At 38.5% G+C, this 16,239-nt stretch overlaps 1 protein-coding gene across 4 annotated transcripts in view; it reads left to right on the top strand.

Annotated features, from left to right (window-relative positions):
- ANAPC1 (anaphase promoting complex subunit 1) overlaps positions 1-16,239 on the top strand; it is a 210,012-nt gene that overhangs the window by 64,832 nt on the left and 128,941 nt on the right. For all 4 annotated transcript variants that reach the window (XM_023742799.1, XM_004388850.2, XM_023742800.1 and 1 more), the window contains 4 exons: positions 9,556-9,630; positions 12,805-13,073; positions 14,419-14,510; positions 15,340-15,488. In XM_023742799.1, coding sequence (XP_023598567.1) covers positions 9,556-9,630; positions 12,805-13,073; positions 14,419-14,510; positions 15,340-15,488 — 585 coding nt within the window. The remainder of the gene's footprint in view (positions 1-9,555; positions 9,631-12,804; positions 13,074-14,418; positions 14,511-15,339; positions 15,489-16,239) is intronic.

The following is a 16,239-nucleotide window of genomic DNA, read 5'->3' as shown; positions in this document are numbered from 1 at the left end:
CATTGGTCAATGTATCTGTCGCTGTACCAGTACCAGGCTGTTTTGACTACCGTAGCTGTATAGTAGGTTCTGAGGTCAGGTAGGTGAGTCCTCCTATTTAATTGTTCTTCATTAGTGCTTTCCTTATCCAGGGCTTCTTCCCTTTCCATATAAAGTTAATGATTAGTTTTTCCATCTCTTTAAAGAATGTTGTTGGTATTTGGATCAGGATTGCATTGTATTTGTAAATTGTTTTGTCTAGAATTGTCATTTTCACTGTGTTGAGTCTACGTATCCATTAGCATGGTATGGTTTTCCATTTATGCATATCACTTTGGGTTTCATGCAGTAGTGTTTTGCAGTTTTCTTTGTATAGGTCTTTTACATCCCTAGTTAGATTTATTCCTAAGTATTTTATTTTTTTAGGAGCTATTGTAAATGGTATTGTTTTCCTAATGTCCTTTTCATCATTCTCTTTATTGGTTTATAGGAATTCAACTGATTTTTGTCTGTTTATCTCGTGTCCTGCTACTCTGGTGAATCTTTGTATTAGTTCCAGTAGTTTTCTCATGGAGTCTTTAAGGTTTTCTATGTATAGTATCATATCATCCACAAACAGGGACAGTTTAACTTCTTAATTACCAGTTTGGATGCCCTTGATTTCTTTTTCTTGCCTTATTGCTCTAGCTAGGACTTCCAGCACAGTGTCAAATAGGAGTGGAGATGATGGGTATCTTTGTCTTGTTCCTGTTCTCAAGGGGAATGTTTTCAGCCTCTCTCCATTAAGAATGATGTTGGCTGTTGATTTTACAGAGATGCCATTTATTATATTGAGAAATTTCCCTTCTTTCTTAGTCATCTAGTGCTGCTCTAACAGAAATACCATAAGTGGATGGTTTTAACAAAGAGAATTATTCTCTCACAGTCCAGTAGGCTACAAGTCCAAATTCAGGGCATCAGATCCAGGAGAAGGCTTTCTCTCTCTGTCAGCTCTGGAGGAAGGTTCTTGTGATGCATCAGTCTTCCCTTGGTCTGGGAGCTTCTCTGCACAGGAACCTCAGGTTGCTTGCTTCTCTCTTTTATATCTCAAAAGAGATTGCATTAAGACACTGTCTAATCTTGTCAACCTCATCAGTATAACCTCATCAAAGTGATAGAATTTAGAACACATAAGGAGATCACATATAATCTCATCATAGTGATAGAGTTTACAACACATGAGGAAATAACGTCAGATTACACGATCATACAATACTGGGAATCATGACCCAGCCAAGTTGATAGATATTTTGGGGGGACACAGTTGAATCCATGACACTCTACCCTTTGGCCCCCCAAAATTCATGTCCTTGCAACACACAAAATATGCTCATCTGATCGTATCACGGCAGAAGTCTAAACTCCAAGGCCAAATTCCAAAAATTCCTCTTCATCTGTGAAATCTAGAGTACAAGTTATCTGCTTCCAAAGGTACAATGGCAGAACAGGTACAAGCTAGACATTTCCATTACAAATGGTAAATTACAGTTAAAGAAGGAATAACAGGCACGAAGCAAGTTAGCAGAAAACATTACGTTCCTGTTCTCTGAGACCATTGACACAGTCGCCCTGCCCTCCAGAGTTTAGGTGTTGGCCACAGTCTCCGGATTCTGAGTGGAGGTCCCTGAGTCCTGGGCTTCAGCTCCGCCTTCCAGGCCCACTGGGATGGCAACTCTGCTCCCTCGGCTTTAGGTGCACCATTCTCCTAGTGCATTGGAGTGACAACTCCACCCTTAGAAACACTAGGGGCCATGGCTCCATCCTTTGAAACCCCAGAGGTCTCGGCCATACCTTTTGAGACTGAAGCAGCTCGCCTTATTGTGTTCCTTGTCTCTTCAGCTTCTGCTTCTCGTGGCCTCTCGGCCCTCGGGCCTCTTGCCGGCATCTGCCCTGCTAGGGCAAGTGTTCCAAAACTCACTAGCTACACCAGTAAGTGCCCAGAGTCATCCCACTCCACCAGGAAGCCTCCTGCACACAGGCACTCAGCTCCTTCACTCTGTGGGTCAGCAAGCCTAGCTCCACCGACAAGTGCCCGAAGGCACCCCACTCCGCCAGGAAGCCTCCGACACACAGGCACTCAGGTCTCTTGCTCTGTGGGTCAGCTCCAGTGCCATCTCGCACTGGTCCCCTGGTTCTGCTGCTGCTGTTCCTCTGTTGCTGCTCCTTCTCTGCTGCTGCAGGTTCTCTGCCACTGCTGGTCCTCTACCACTGCCACACCTCTATCCATTCAGAGTTTCAAAACCGCTTCCACATTTTAGGCATCTGTTAGAGCAGCACCCCACTCCTGCTACCAAATTCTGTCTCAGTCATGTAGTGCTGCTCTAACAGAAATACCACAAGTGGATGGTTTTAACAAAGAGAAATTTCTTTTCTCAGAGTCCAGTAGGCTACAAGTCCAAATTCAGGGCATCAGATCCAGGAGAAGGCTTTCTCTCTCTGTCGGCTCTGGAGAAACGTCTTTGTGATGCATCTGTCTTCCCTTGGTCTGGGAGCTTCTCTGCACAGGAACCTTAGGTCCAAAGGATGCGCTCTGCTCCCGGCACTGCTTTCTTGGTAGTATGATGTTCCCATGTGTCTCTGCTTGCTTCTCTCTTTTATATCTCAAAAGAGATCTCATTAAGACACTATCTAATCTTGCCAACCTCATCAGTATAACCTCATCACAGTGATAGAATTTACAACACATAAGGAGATCACATGTAATCTCATCAAAGTGATATAGTTTACAATACATTAGGAAATCATATCAGATTACACAATCATACAATACTGGGAATCATGACCCAACCAAGTTGCTACACACATTTTTGGGGGACACAATCCAATCCATGACACCTTCTATACCTATTTTATTGAGAATTTTTATCAGGAATGGTTGTCAGACTTTGTCGAATGCCTTTTGTAAATCAGTTGAGATGTTCATGTGATTCTTTTATTTATGTGGTGGATTACATTGATTAATTTTCTAATGTTGAACCATCCTTGCATACCCGGTATGAATCCTACTCAGTTGTGGTGTATTATTTATTTGATATGATGCTGAATTCTCTTGGCTAGAATTTTGTTGAGAATTTTTACATCTATATTCATGAGAGATTTGGGTCTGTAATTTTCCTTTTTTGTGGCATCTGTGCCTGGTTTTGGTATCAGGGTTATGCTGGCTTCATAGAATGAATTTGTAAGTGTCACTTCCTTTTCTATGTTCTGAAATAGATTGAGTACTACTGGTACAAGCTCTTCTCTGAATGTATGGTAGAATTCTCCAGTGAAGCCATGTGTGCCAAGGCATTTCTTTTTGGTTGGGAATTTTTTTTTTATTACGTTTTCAGTCTCTTCTCTTGTTATGGGTCTATTCAGATTTTCAGTATCACTTTGTGATAGTTTGGATAGGTAGTGTGTTTCTAGAAATTTATCCATTTCTTCTAGGTTTTCAAATTTGTTGGAGTATTTTTTCATAATAGTCTTTTATGATCATTTTTATTTCAGTTGGGCTTGTTATAATGTCCCCCATTTCATTCTTATATGGGTTATTTGCTTCCTCTCCTGTTTTTCTTTTGTCAGTCTGGCCAGTGGTTTGTCACTTTTGTTGATCCATTTAAGGAACCCACTTTTGGTTTTGTTGATTCTTTCTATTGTTTTTGTATTCTCTACTTCATTTATTTCTGCTCTGATCTTTATTATTTCCTTTTTCTTCTGGTGGCTGTGGAGTTTTTTTGCTGTTCTCTTTCTATTTGTTCGAGTTGTGTATTTGATGTTTTGATTTTGTCCCTTCTTTTTTGATGTGTGCATCTATTGCTATAAATTGTCCTCTGATGACTGCCTTTGCTGTGTCCTAGAAGTTTTGGTATGATGTGTTTTCATTCTTTTTTGATTCTAGGAATTTTTTGATTCCGTCTCTGATTTCTTCTATTACCCAGTGATGCGTAAGCGGGGTTTTATTCAGTTTCCACGTAATTGATTTTTTTTCCTTGCTCTTTCTGTTGTTAATTTCTACCTTGATGGCACTGTGGTGAGAGAAGATTCTTTGTATGATCTGCACGTTTTGGAGCTTGTTGAGGATTGCTCTGTGGCCTACGATGTGGTCTATTCTGGAGAACATTCCATGTACACTGGAAAAGAATGTGTACTTTGCAGCTGTTGGGTGGAGTGTTCTTTATATGTCTCTGAGGTCAAGTTGGCTGATTGTGCCCTTTAGGTCTTCTGTATCTTTGTTGAATTTTTTTTTAGATGTTCTGTCCTTTACTGAGAGTGGTGTGTTGAAGTCTCCTACTATTATTGTGGAACTGCCAGTTTCTCTTTTCACTGTTGTTAGAGTTTGTTTTATGTATTTTGAAGGCCTCTCATTGGGTGCGTAGATGTTTATTATGGTTATGTCTTCATGATGGATCGCCCCCTAAATCATTCTATAGTGTCCGTCTTTGCCTTATATGGTGGCTTTTGTTTTAAAGTTTATTTTATCTGAGATTAGTATTGCCACTCATGCTCTTTTTTGGTAGTTGTTTGCTTGATACATTTTTTCCAGCCTTTGAATTTTAGTAAATTTTTGTCTTTGTTTCTAAGGTGTGTCTCTTGTAGACAGCATATTGATGGATCCTATTTTTTTGTCCGTTCTGTCACTCTGTCTCTTTATGGGTGCATTTAGGCCATTTACATTCAGTGTAATTATTGATAGGTGTGAGTTTATTGCTGTCATTTTGTAGTGGTTTTTTTTGGGGGGTGCTTACTTTTTCTTTGTTCCTCTTACTCTTCTGTGGTGAATTCCTTTTGTTTGTTGATTTTTTTTCATTTCGTTTGTCTTTGTAGGTTTTGTTTTTACTGAGAGTTTATGTTTTTCCTCTTTATTTTGATGAGTAGGTTTGTTAACTTTCTTTGTGGTTACTGGGAAATTTACCCTTATCTCTCTAAGTTTGCAGCAGTCTATTATTACTTGGTATCACCTTGCCTTCCTCTTCATTAGAAGGTTCTATACCTACCCCGTTTATACCATCTTTTGGTGTTTTGATGTTGTTGTTGTTTACAGAATCATTACTCTGATTCCCTGTTGTATTTCTTTTCGTTTGGAAAGTCCTGGAGAGTTCATTTCCTAGATTAGTATCTGGCTGGTTCAATCCTGCTTCCTAGATTCAGCCTGCGAGCTGATGTTGTTTGTTCTCAGCTCGAAGGACTCCCTTTAATAATTCTTGTAAGTTTCGTTTGGTTTTTACATAGTCCCTTAATTTTTGTTTATGTGGGAATGACCTAATTTCACCATCATATTTGAAAGAGAGTTTTGCAGGATATATTATTCTTGGCTTGCAGTTTTTTTCTTTTGATGTTTTATATATGTCATCCCATTGCCTTCTTGCCTGCATGGTTTCTGCCCAATAATCTGAGCTTCATCTTATTGTTTCTCCTCTGTATTTGACTTTCTGTTTTCTCGAGGTGACCTCAGGATTCTTTTGTTTGTCTTTTGTTTTGGTGAATGTGATTATGATATTCCTTGGTGATTTTCTTTTGGGGTCTATTCTATATGGGGTTCGTTGAGTTTCTTGTATGTCTCGGTTTTCATCTTTCATGATATTGGGGAAGTTTTCTGTCAGCAGTTCTTCAGTGATCCTCTATGTGTTTTCTGTTTTCTCCCCCTGTTCTTGAACTCCGTTCACTGGCGGATTTTTGGTTTTGATTGTATCCCGCATAATTCTCAGGGTCTCTTCATTTTTTGTTCATTTTTCTGATTTTTCCTCAAACAGAGTTGTATCTAAGTTTTTGTTTTCAAGTTTGCTGATCTTGTCTTCTACCATTTCAAACCTGCTCCTCATCCCTTCTTTGACACTATTTCTGAAATCTTGTTTATCTTTTGGATTTCTAATTGTTGTTTTTGTATTCGTGAGTTTATTTTGGCATTTTGTTCCTGCATTATTTTCCTGAATTCTTCCATTTTTTTTGTTCGTATTTTCCATGAATTTGTCTATTTTTTCCTCATTTTTGTCTACTTTTTGCTTCAGCTCTTGCATATCTCTGAATATTGGAGATTTGAATTCCCTATCATGTAGTTCTAGTGCCTTTTTTCCTGGAAAAGTTATCTCGTGTTTTATTTTGGGCACCTATTGGAACCATCCTATCCTATTTTTGTAAATGTTTTGATATTCTCTGTTGTCTTTAGGGCATTTGGTAGTTATTTTCCTTGTTTACTGATTGTAAATCTGTTTGGTTCATCCTCCTTTTTTATTTTATTTAACTATGTCTGAGCAGCGGGCTGTGTATTCTTTGTTGTTTTCTCATCTTTGAGCACGATAGTTTTGCCGCCTTCTCCAATTGGCAGGGTCAGTTGCTCAGATATGGTACAGCAGGGCAGGTGTAGCTGAATGGGAGTTGCTGGAATGGGTTGTTTGTGGCACTTACTATGGCTACCAGGGCAGGCCGGTAATCAATGTAGGGTAAGTTCCGGTAGGCCGTGCCTGGGCTGCTTGGTGATGTGATGTTCAGCGCATGGTGCTGGTAGGCAGGATGGATGTCGGAGACTGTCATGTGTGGAGCTAAGATGGGTATGGAAGAGAGGAGAGAGGAACGGGAGCCAAAAACATACAAACAAATAAAACAGAGTGCTACAGGAGCTTGCCGTTGGAGTAGGGAGATGAGAGACTATGAAATGGAGGAAAACAAAAAGGAGAAGAAAAAAAAAAGGAAAGAAAAGAAAAGAAAAAAAAAAAGATTAAATAAACATTACAAAGAAGAAAAGCAAAGCTCTCAGGGATCCCTCTGGTGCAGCTGCGAGGTCTGGGGAAGTTGCTTTCTGGCCGTGAAGTACAGACTGTCTAGAAGAGGTAGAGGTGTCACTCAGTGCCAGGTATTCAGGGTACAGGAAGAGAAACAAAGTATAGAGAGACGAGAAACTGAGTAATGAAGGAAGACAAAAAGGGAAAAAGAGGGAAAAGAAACACCCCGCCCCCTCCCGCAAAGAAAAACAGGAAAAAAAAAAAGCCTCAAAAAAAAAGCCAGAAAAAAGAAATGTCCTTGGGGATCCCTCTGCGCTTCTGTGCAAACTGATGGGGTAGGTCCCAAGCCTCACAGTGCTGCGTGGCTAGAACGGACTCCCAATTCGAGTAAAGAACAAGAAAACAAACAAACAATTCAAAACAAACAAATAGACAGCCTCGGGATCCCACTAGTGTTCCAGCACGGGCCGGGAAGCAGTTCCACATTCGAGCGGCATTTCACAGCTCTCAGGAAGAAGCAAAGATGGCACACGGAGTCAGGTATTTGAGAGAAAGGAGGGGGAGGTGGTGACAGGTAAGGAATAAATCTAAAGAAGCGGAGAAAAGCAACACCAGCAGCCAACAAATGGCATTTAGGGTGCCGGCCAGTGCGGGCATATGGAACCCAAGCGACACCAGAATGAAGGTGGTGCTTCTCGGCCAAGAGTCTGGCCACAGGAAGCAGAGGAGGCCGATTGGGGTGAAGAGGGGTGGGGGTGGGAAAGTGTATATCTCTGGTTACCAGTTGTTCTGTCTTCTGCTGGAAGCTCTGTGAAGCTAGTTTCTCATACCCCTTGTTTGCTGATCTCTCATAAGAGTCCAAGGTAGCGGATCCGTGCTGCATTAGCTGATAGGGGACGTCTGCATGTATCTCTTCTCGCTCACTGTTCTCTATCAGTTTCTTACTCCGTTCAGTGGTTGGCTGAGTTCTTTGTCTCCTCATTTGATGCTTATGGTTTCAGGATTGCTGTTTTCTCTGTTTGGCTTAGTTTTTCGGATCTTTGCTGTGGAGGGATGGTGTGGTACTTCTGCCTATAGCACCATGTTGCCTGGAAGTCAACAGATAAATAATTTTCATGTACAGGTTATAGATTAATGGCAGGGAGCCACAGAAGCGTTTAACAGGTTGGCTTACCTGAGAAATGCTAAAAGAATGAAAATAGATGCATATATGTCACAAAGAGTTGTCCATATCAATTTCTGCTGTTCTTTCCCATAACTCCAGGTCTTATGAATCTGACAACTATGACAGAGATATTCTCTTTGACTGTGGGACTGAGACTTCGTGGGTTTGTGTGTGTGTGTGTGAGTGTGTCGTAGTTTAGTTGAAATTTTAGGTAGCATAGCAATCCTTTTATTCTGTTGCTTTAATTTCACTCTGTCATTAAAAGTTTTTCATAATGTGTGTGAATTGCTTGTTTTACTTGAATACTTCACAAGAAAACTTGTTTCTTGATAACATTCATATTTGAAAATTACCTTATTACCATTTATTTGTTTAGTTTTATGCAGTAATTAGTTTTCTTTCCGATGAGTAAGATTAATTGGTGAGGATAGCATAGGAAAAGCCATTGCCATTTATAGAGTTTTGGTTGTTTCGTTGGTTTGGTCTCGTCAGCAGGAAAGACTAATAGCTAGAAAAGGACATCGTTTTTAATAAAGTAGAGAGAGGGTCAGCAAAAACAAGGGAAACCATCAGTGAGATGGGTTGACACAATAGCCACAACAGGGTACTCAAATGTACCGGTGATCATGAAGATGGCACAGGACTGGGCAGCTTTTCATTCTCTTATACATAAGGTCACCATTAGTCAAAGTCACCTCAATGGCAACTAATAACAACAATAACAACTTTGGTAGCACAGCACCCATGTGAGGTAGCAGGGCATCCAAGGTTATGTTGGAGGGAGTTGAAGAGTGAACCTTCAGAAAATTACTTTTATGTAGTTGTACCGGTTAGTATAGGTTAGCTATTATAACAGACTCCAAAAGATACAGTGGCTCAAACACAATAGAAATGTATGTTTTCCATATATAACAGTGCTTAGTAGGTAAACAGATCAGATCACACGGTTATTCAAGTACTCAGGCTGATGGAGGATCTGCCATTTTCACCTTGAGGCTTCAGATACTGCCTTGGGGTTGACTCCATTGCAGTAGAAGAGGAAAAAAGCTTGGAGGAGCATGTGTGGGTGGTTTTCATGCATTGGGCCTGGAGGTGATAACATTCTCATTCATAGTCACGCTGTCATAGGGCCACACTTAACTTCAAGGGAGGTAAGAGTAGTCTAGCTGTGGGTCTGGGAGACAGAGGAGAACAAAGATTTTGGTGAGTAGCTTCCTGTCTCTGCCATACAGTAATTGTTAGGCTGTGTGTACTGTAGACAGATGCTAACTAAATATCTCTTTGGTTCTAACATTTGGCTAACCTTGGGTTGATTCTTTAAGACTTGGCATACTTTGGATATGCCAAAGGTCTTTGTCCTGCTAAAGGTGTGATAATCTGTGTCATCACAGAAGGAGAGGAAAGGAAACTCTACTACAGTATCTGTATGCCCAGGTATGCCCTTGGTATATATTATTTCATTTAGTCTTTGTATATATATTTGTATAATTTCATTTAATCCATACGGCAATCCTGTAAGAAATGTATTTGCGCCATCATTTTCCAAATGGAAAAGAGTTTTGATGGCCTTCCTTAGTTTCCATACTTGGTGAGAGTGATTTCTGAGCCCTTTAAGTTGATTAATTGACAGCGATAAATTTATATCGTTTTGTCTTCTCTTTTGGGATTATTTTCCAGTTTGACTTTGAAGGATCACTTTCCCCAGTCATTGCACCCAAAAAAGCAAGGCCTTCTGAGACCGGATCTGATGATGTAAGCATTATGATTTCTTGCTACTGTAAATTAGTTTGTGAATACTTGTATTAGTCTTCCACTTTTGTGGTATTTGTGTTGATTTGTCTTTATATTTCCAACACTTCTTACTTTATTTATTTTAATATTGAATAACAGTTATTTTGAAGGGCGGAATCTTGTTTTCTGTAGTCATTTGTTCACTTTTATTTTGAGTGATCATCTAAAAATTACTATAAACATGTTTCTGGATCATTGGAAAGACCAAGTTACAAATAAATATTGCTGCATGATTTCAGTTTGGGCTTATAGATGTTTTATTGCCAATTGATTATCTAAAGTGACAGCATTTACCTTTTTATGCAGTGTTTCTTTAATTTAGGTTCTCAAGTGTATCACATTCCATGGGTGTATTCTTTTTTATTTTTATTTTTTTTTAATATTTTATTGTACTTCAGGTGAAGGCTTACAGAACAAATAGTTTCTCATGAAACAGTACTACACATGTTGTTTTATGACATTGGTTAACAACCCCACAACATATTAACCCTCTAACTTCTCAACCTTTTTTTTTTTTGGTGAAAATACACATAGCCAAAGATACACCGTTTCAAAAATTTCTACATACACAGTTCAGTGACATTGACTACGCTCTTCCAATTGTGCTGTTATTCTCACTTAAGATGAAGGCTTACAGAACAAAATAGTTTCTCATTTAACAGTTACTACAAATGTTGCCCTATGACAATGGTTAACAATCTCACAACACATCAACAATATCTTTACTCAACCTTGGGTTCCCTATCACCAGCTTCTTTGTCCCCTTCTGCCTTCTGGCCCTTGTCACTGGACTCCTGTACCTCGTTAGTCTCATTAGGTTTAACGGCTGTCCACTCCCAGGCTGAACAGTGAACCTCGGAGGTAACTTCACCACTGAGCTAAAAGGGTGTCTGGGGGCCATACTCTCGAGGTTTCTCCAGTCTCCTTTAGGCCAGTAAATTCCATGGGTGTATTCTTAAGGAGCCCCCGCCTCAATTTTTTTTCTTTAATTAAGATATAATTTGCTTAAAATGAAATGCTCTGATCTTAAGTTTACAGTTTAATCAATTTTGACAAATGCATACTCATGGAACCCACACCCCTATCAAGACATAGAACATTTCTGTCTCTCCACAAAGTTTATCTTTGTTCCCATTTTTAATCAGTCTTTTCCCACTTTCCCTGAGGCAACCAGATTTCTATCACCATTTGTTAGTTTTGCCTGTTCTGGAACTTGATATAAAGGAAATGATACAGTATATAATCTTTGGTGTAGGGTTTCCTTTATTCAGCATAGTGTTTCTGAGATGTATCTATATTGCTGCAGATATCAGTTGCTTGTTCTTTTTTATTGCTAAGTAGTATGACTGTACTACTTGTTTGTCCATTCTTCTGCTGATGGATACCTAGTCTGTTTCCGTTTTTTGACTATTATGAATAAAGCTACTACCAACATTCTTTTACAAGTCTTTGGGGACATGTATTTTCAGTTTTTTAGATAAATACCTAGCAGTGCAATTGCTGGGTCATTCATTGCTGGAAGTGCCAGACGTGTCCCCAAACTGGTTGTACCATTTTTTTTGCACTCTGACCAGTGAAGATTTACAGCCTTGGAAATCCTGTGGGGCAGTTCTACCCTGTCCTGTAGGGTCACTGTGAATCAGAATCAACTCGATGGCAGTGGGCTTTTTTTTTTTTTTTTTAAATCTTTACGGGAGTAGAGTCCCACATCTTTCTCCTGCAGAGCAGCTGGTGGGTTTGACCTGCCGACTTTCAGTTAGCAGCTGAGTTCTTTAACCACTGTGCCACCAAGGCTCCTTAGTTTTCTTAATTTGCCTTTCCCTGATAACTAATGATATTAGGTACTTTTTCATGTGCTTGTCTTATGTATATTTTTTGAAGTTCAAATCTTTAGCCTATTTTTAAATTGCATTTAAAATATCGTTATTCAGCAATAGAAGTTGTTTACATATTCTGGATATGAGTTCTTTTTACATGTGTTGTGAATATTTTCTTTCAGTATGTGGCTTAACAGTCTCTTTTGATGAACATAAATTTTTTTGATTGTCCAGTTTTTTCTTTTATGTCTAGTTTTTTTTTTTTCTGTATTCAGTCCAAAGTTTTTAAGTTACAATAACACACTGTATTAAACTCCACAAAAACACCAGTAAATTCCAAAATCTGGAAATGGCCTAGACAACATTCTTTGAGCACAGTGAAATAAACCAGAATAACCAAAGCACACTCAATACTCAAGAAAAAACCAAAACCAAACCCATCGCCGTCAAGTTGATTCCGACTCAGAGAGACCATATAGGTCAGAGTAGAACTGCCCCTTAGGGTTTCTAAGGAGCAGCTGGTGGATTTGAACTGCTGACCTTTTGGTTAGCAGCCATAACTCTTAACCACTTTGCCACCAGGGCTCCCAGTACTTGGAAAGTACAATCAGTCTCATTTATTAGACTATATTACTAGTTCAACATTTTATAAATATAGAAAGACAAATATACCATCTGAATATAGGCAGACCTATAGACCTACTCCTTTACCAATACACAAATCAGTGTGGTGGTCACTAAACCTGCCTATTTGCACTTTCCACATTTCATTCATTAATTTTGACTTCATAAAACATAGCCTTGGATAATCTTAAAATTTCTTTCTCAGTTCCTGTCTAAGGGGCAGGCTTTCTTCCTGAAAGTCTCTTCCCTAAGAGAATGTGACTGGATTTTTTTCAACTCTTTTTGAAGATGGCTTGTCTTAATGTTTATCACTGACATCTGGAAATCGCTTGGCTGTTTTGTACAGTAAAACCTGTGAAAGCCAGAACCTGTGTAAGGTGGAAACCTGGGAGAAGGAAAACTCAAATTTATTTTCCACCAGCACACGGCAATAGAAAAGTGGTAAGACTGCACCTTTTCGAAGGCAGAAGACTTGCAAGGCCGCGAGAGAACAAGGCAATCTCATCAGGTTCTGGCTCTCACAGCTTTCACTGTAGTTGGTCTTTTTCAGCATGGTGACTTTTTTCATATTCTGAGATAAACAACGTAAAACTGGAGTTTGAATTTGTTTTAAGTAATTCGGTTTTCTTTTTTAATGATGACATTGCAAGGAGGCATTGTTGAAAAAAACTTCTATCTTTTTTATTCTTCTCAGGACTGGGAATATTTACTAAATTCAGACTACCACCAGAATGTTGAGTCTCATCTTTTGACTAGATCTTTATGTTTGAGTCCTTTGGAAGTTTCACAGATGAAGGATGAGGAATTTTCACAGAACTTAAGTCTGGATTCTTCTACACTTCTCTTCACTCACATACCTGCAATTTTTTTTGTTCTTCATCTTGTCTATGAGGAGCTTAAGTTGAATACTCTAATGGGAGAAGGAATTCGTTCACTTGTTGACCTTCTTGTTCAGTTGGCAAGGTAAATATTATTTGTAGATTAGAAACCTCCAAGAAATCTTTAAATGAACTGATCTTATCCATTAATATTGTAAATAAATTTCTGAAATCTACTTTCTCAGAAAAACAGCATTTTCTATAAACTACAGAATTTTTTTTGGTTTAAAGATACCAGCTAAGTCAGGGTCTTGTGGGCCATGCTCGGGTTTTGGTCTTAGTCCTAAGATTAGTGGGAAGTCACAAAAGTGTGTTAAGCAAGGGGATGACCTGCTCAAATTTTTATTTTGACAAGATGACTGGCTACACTGTGGTAGAAATCCTAAAATAATACCTACGGTTTTGTAATAATAGCTACATTCACATAGTGCTTTGCAGTTAAGAAATCATAGTTTACATATAAATTGGCAAAGTAAGTATTATGATCTTTATCATAGCAGTGAGGAAGCTTGCCCAAGTTTGTTTCCTAGGCAAGTCAGTGAAAGAGCAGTGGGAGCGGGAACACCGTGTTGATCGCTGTATTGTGGGCTCTTCTGTCTTTGCCTCTAGTGTCACCATATGCGGTGGTTCCTATCTTTCAAGCACCCAGAGTGGATCCACAATAAGATTGTTCTAATGATATGTTTTATCAGCCTTTTTTAGCACCTTTTTGGTGTTGAATTCTTCATGGCACTGAATCCTAAGGGTCCTGCTTAGATGTTTGAAATTTTGTGACTCTTGGTGATAGAGAAAGTTGAATTTGAATTGAAATGTCAACCTCTGAGTCAAGATTATGGCACATTTTCTAACTTCTGTGATCTTCCCTGAGAAACTGAAATTTTTTCTGAGACATGGTAGTTTTAGTTATGGTCGATTTCTCTTACGACAGATTATCACTATCATGAAAATCCTTTTGTAACTAAATAATTCTAAACCCTAATTATGGCTCTCTGAAATAAGTAACATTTGTATTATGTTTTAGATTTTATGAGGTATTTTTCACATATATTATTTAATCTTCAAAGCTTCAGAGTGAGTTAACTGATGTTTCTGTGTTTTCTAGAAGAAAATACTGAGGTTTATAGAGATGACTTGCTGAAAATCATACAGCTGATAAATGACAGGGGAGAAACTAGACCCAGTGTTTTTCCTCTAGTTTTACTACCATGAAATTCATCCAGCAGAAAGAGTTTAGGTTGCATTTGTCGTATTGGGCACTTTAAAATCCAGAAATAGAACAAAGAAGCTCTAAATTTGATTGCCTTCTTTCTCATGAGTAAGTTTTCTAAATTAAAAAGTTTAACTGATGACTTCTAACCGTGGGGGACAGGAAGATAATGCTGAAATATCTTCCTTGTTATTTCTTTTTTTATATGCTTTTCCCGTTTTAGGGACTTAAAATTGGGGCCTTATGTCGATCATTACTATAGAGACTACCCAGCGCTTGTCAGAACTACTGGGCAAGTGTGTACAATCGATCAAGGTGAGCATCTGTGTGCCGTTAAAGATTTTCTGAACAATGCAGTGATGTTTGCTAGTATCTTTCTCAGTGACTGTTTCTTACCATTTGCCTCTAAGTCAGGAAAAATATTTTTCCACCAGGCAGATTTTTGTTGTAGTGCTTAATCTCTGGCTTACATTACTGTAAGCCACAACCTCTTCAGTGTATGGGGAGAGTTTTACCCATCTCTAAGATTCTGACTTGCAAAAGCTCAGAGACAGCTTCCAGTGACAAGGATGCTTTTCCCTAGACCTTTGCTATCCAATTAGTAGCCACTAGACATATGTGACTGTTTAAATTTAAGTAATTAAAATGAAAAATTCAGTTCCTCAACTGCACTAGCCACTTTTAAGTGCTCAGTGGCCACATGAGACTACTGGTTGCCATATTGGACAGTACAAATATAGAATATTTCTGTCACCACAGTATTGTCGTAGACCCTGAGCTAAAGGGACTCAAGGGTAGGACCCAGTTGTTAGAACAGGGCCGAATCCTCAGTGTCTCTTGTTTTATCTTTAGGGCTAGGCCAGAAAAAATTGGTTAGATTCTTTATATGCCTTGGTCACAGAATTTGCTTAATTTCCATCAGGCTTGGAATAAAACAGTAGTTATTTAAATTCTATGCATAATAACATGGTCAGCTATTTACTGGGGCAGAAAACCAGAAGCATTTTGGAGAAAATAGAAAAAAATATTATTCTGATTGTTTTGAGATGACCGTTGAGTACTGTTGATTATTTTTCCTTTAGCATAAAATAGTATTGTCTTAATATATTCTTGTATCTTTATAAGCATATGTCTTATTTTAAAGGTCAAACAGGATTTATGCATCATCCATCATTTTTTACTTCTGAGCCACCAAGTATTTATCAGTGGGTGAGTTCTTGTCTGAAGGGCGAAGGAATACCACCCTATCCTTACCTCCCTGGAATCTGTGAAAGAAGCAAACTTATAGTCTTGGTATGTATTAAAATGTTGCCTATCTTGTGTATTTTTTCAATTTTATTTCTTTTAAATTAAATTTTTTGAAAAGTAATTTTTCAAAAAAGTAAAATTGACTTTTTTAAATGTAAACTTCTATGAATTTCAACATACATATAGATTCATGCCATCACCCCCATAATTAGAATATTAACAGTTCTGTTACCACCCTTCTCCACAAAAAAATCCCCTCCTGCTTTTGCGATTCCTTCCTGTTGCATGTATCAGTAGTTTGTTGTGTTTTATTGCTGAGTAATAGTCCATTGTATGGATATACCACACTTGGTTTATCCACTCAGCCGTTGAAGAACATTTGGGTTATTTCCAGCTTTTAGCAGTTATGAGTAAAGCTGCTGTAAACATTCAGGTTTAGGTTTTTGTGTGAACATAAGTTTTTATTTCTCTAGAGTAGATATCTAGGAGTGAAGATTTATGGGTCATATAGTAAGTGTATGTTTAGTTTTTAAAGAAACTGTCAACTGTTTCCCAGGGTGGCCATACCATTTTACATTCCCACCAGCAGTATGAGAGACCCAGTTTCTCTGCATCATTGTCAGTATTTGAAATTGTCACTATTTTTTATTTTAGCCATTTCTGATAGGCTTATAGTGATACCTCATCATGGTCTTAATTTGCATTTCCGTAATGGCTAGTGATGTTGAACATCTTCTTTTCATATGCTTATTTGCCATCAATATATATCTTCTTCAGTGAAATGTGTCTTCATGTT

This window comes from Trichechus manatus, unplaced genomic scaffold (genome assembly GCF_000243295.1).
Source record: "Trichechus manatus latirostris isolate Lorelei unplaced genomic scaffold, TriManLat1.0 scaffold00219, whole genome shotgun sequence".
In the NCBI taxonomy this organism is placed as follows: domain Eukaryota; kingdom Metazoa; phylum Chordata; class Mammalia; order Sirenia; family Trichechidae; genus Trichechus; species Trichechus manatus.
This window is presented reverse-complemented; position numbering and strand designations above follow the sequence as displayed.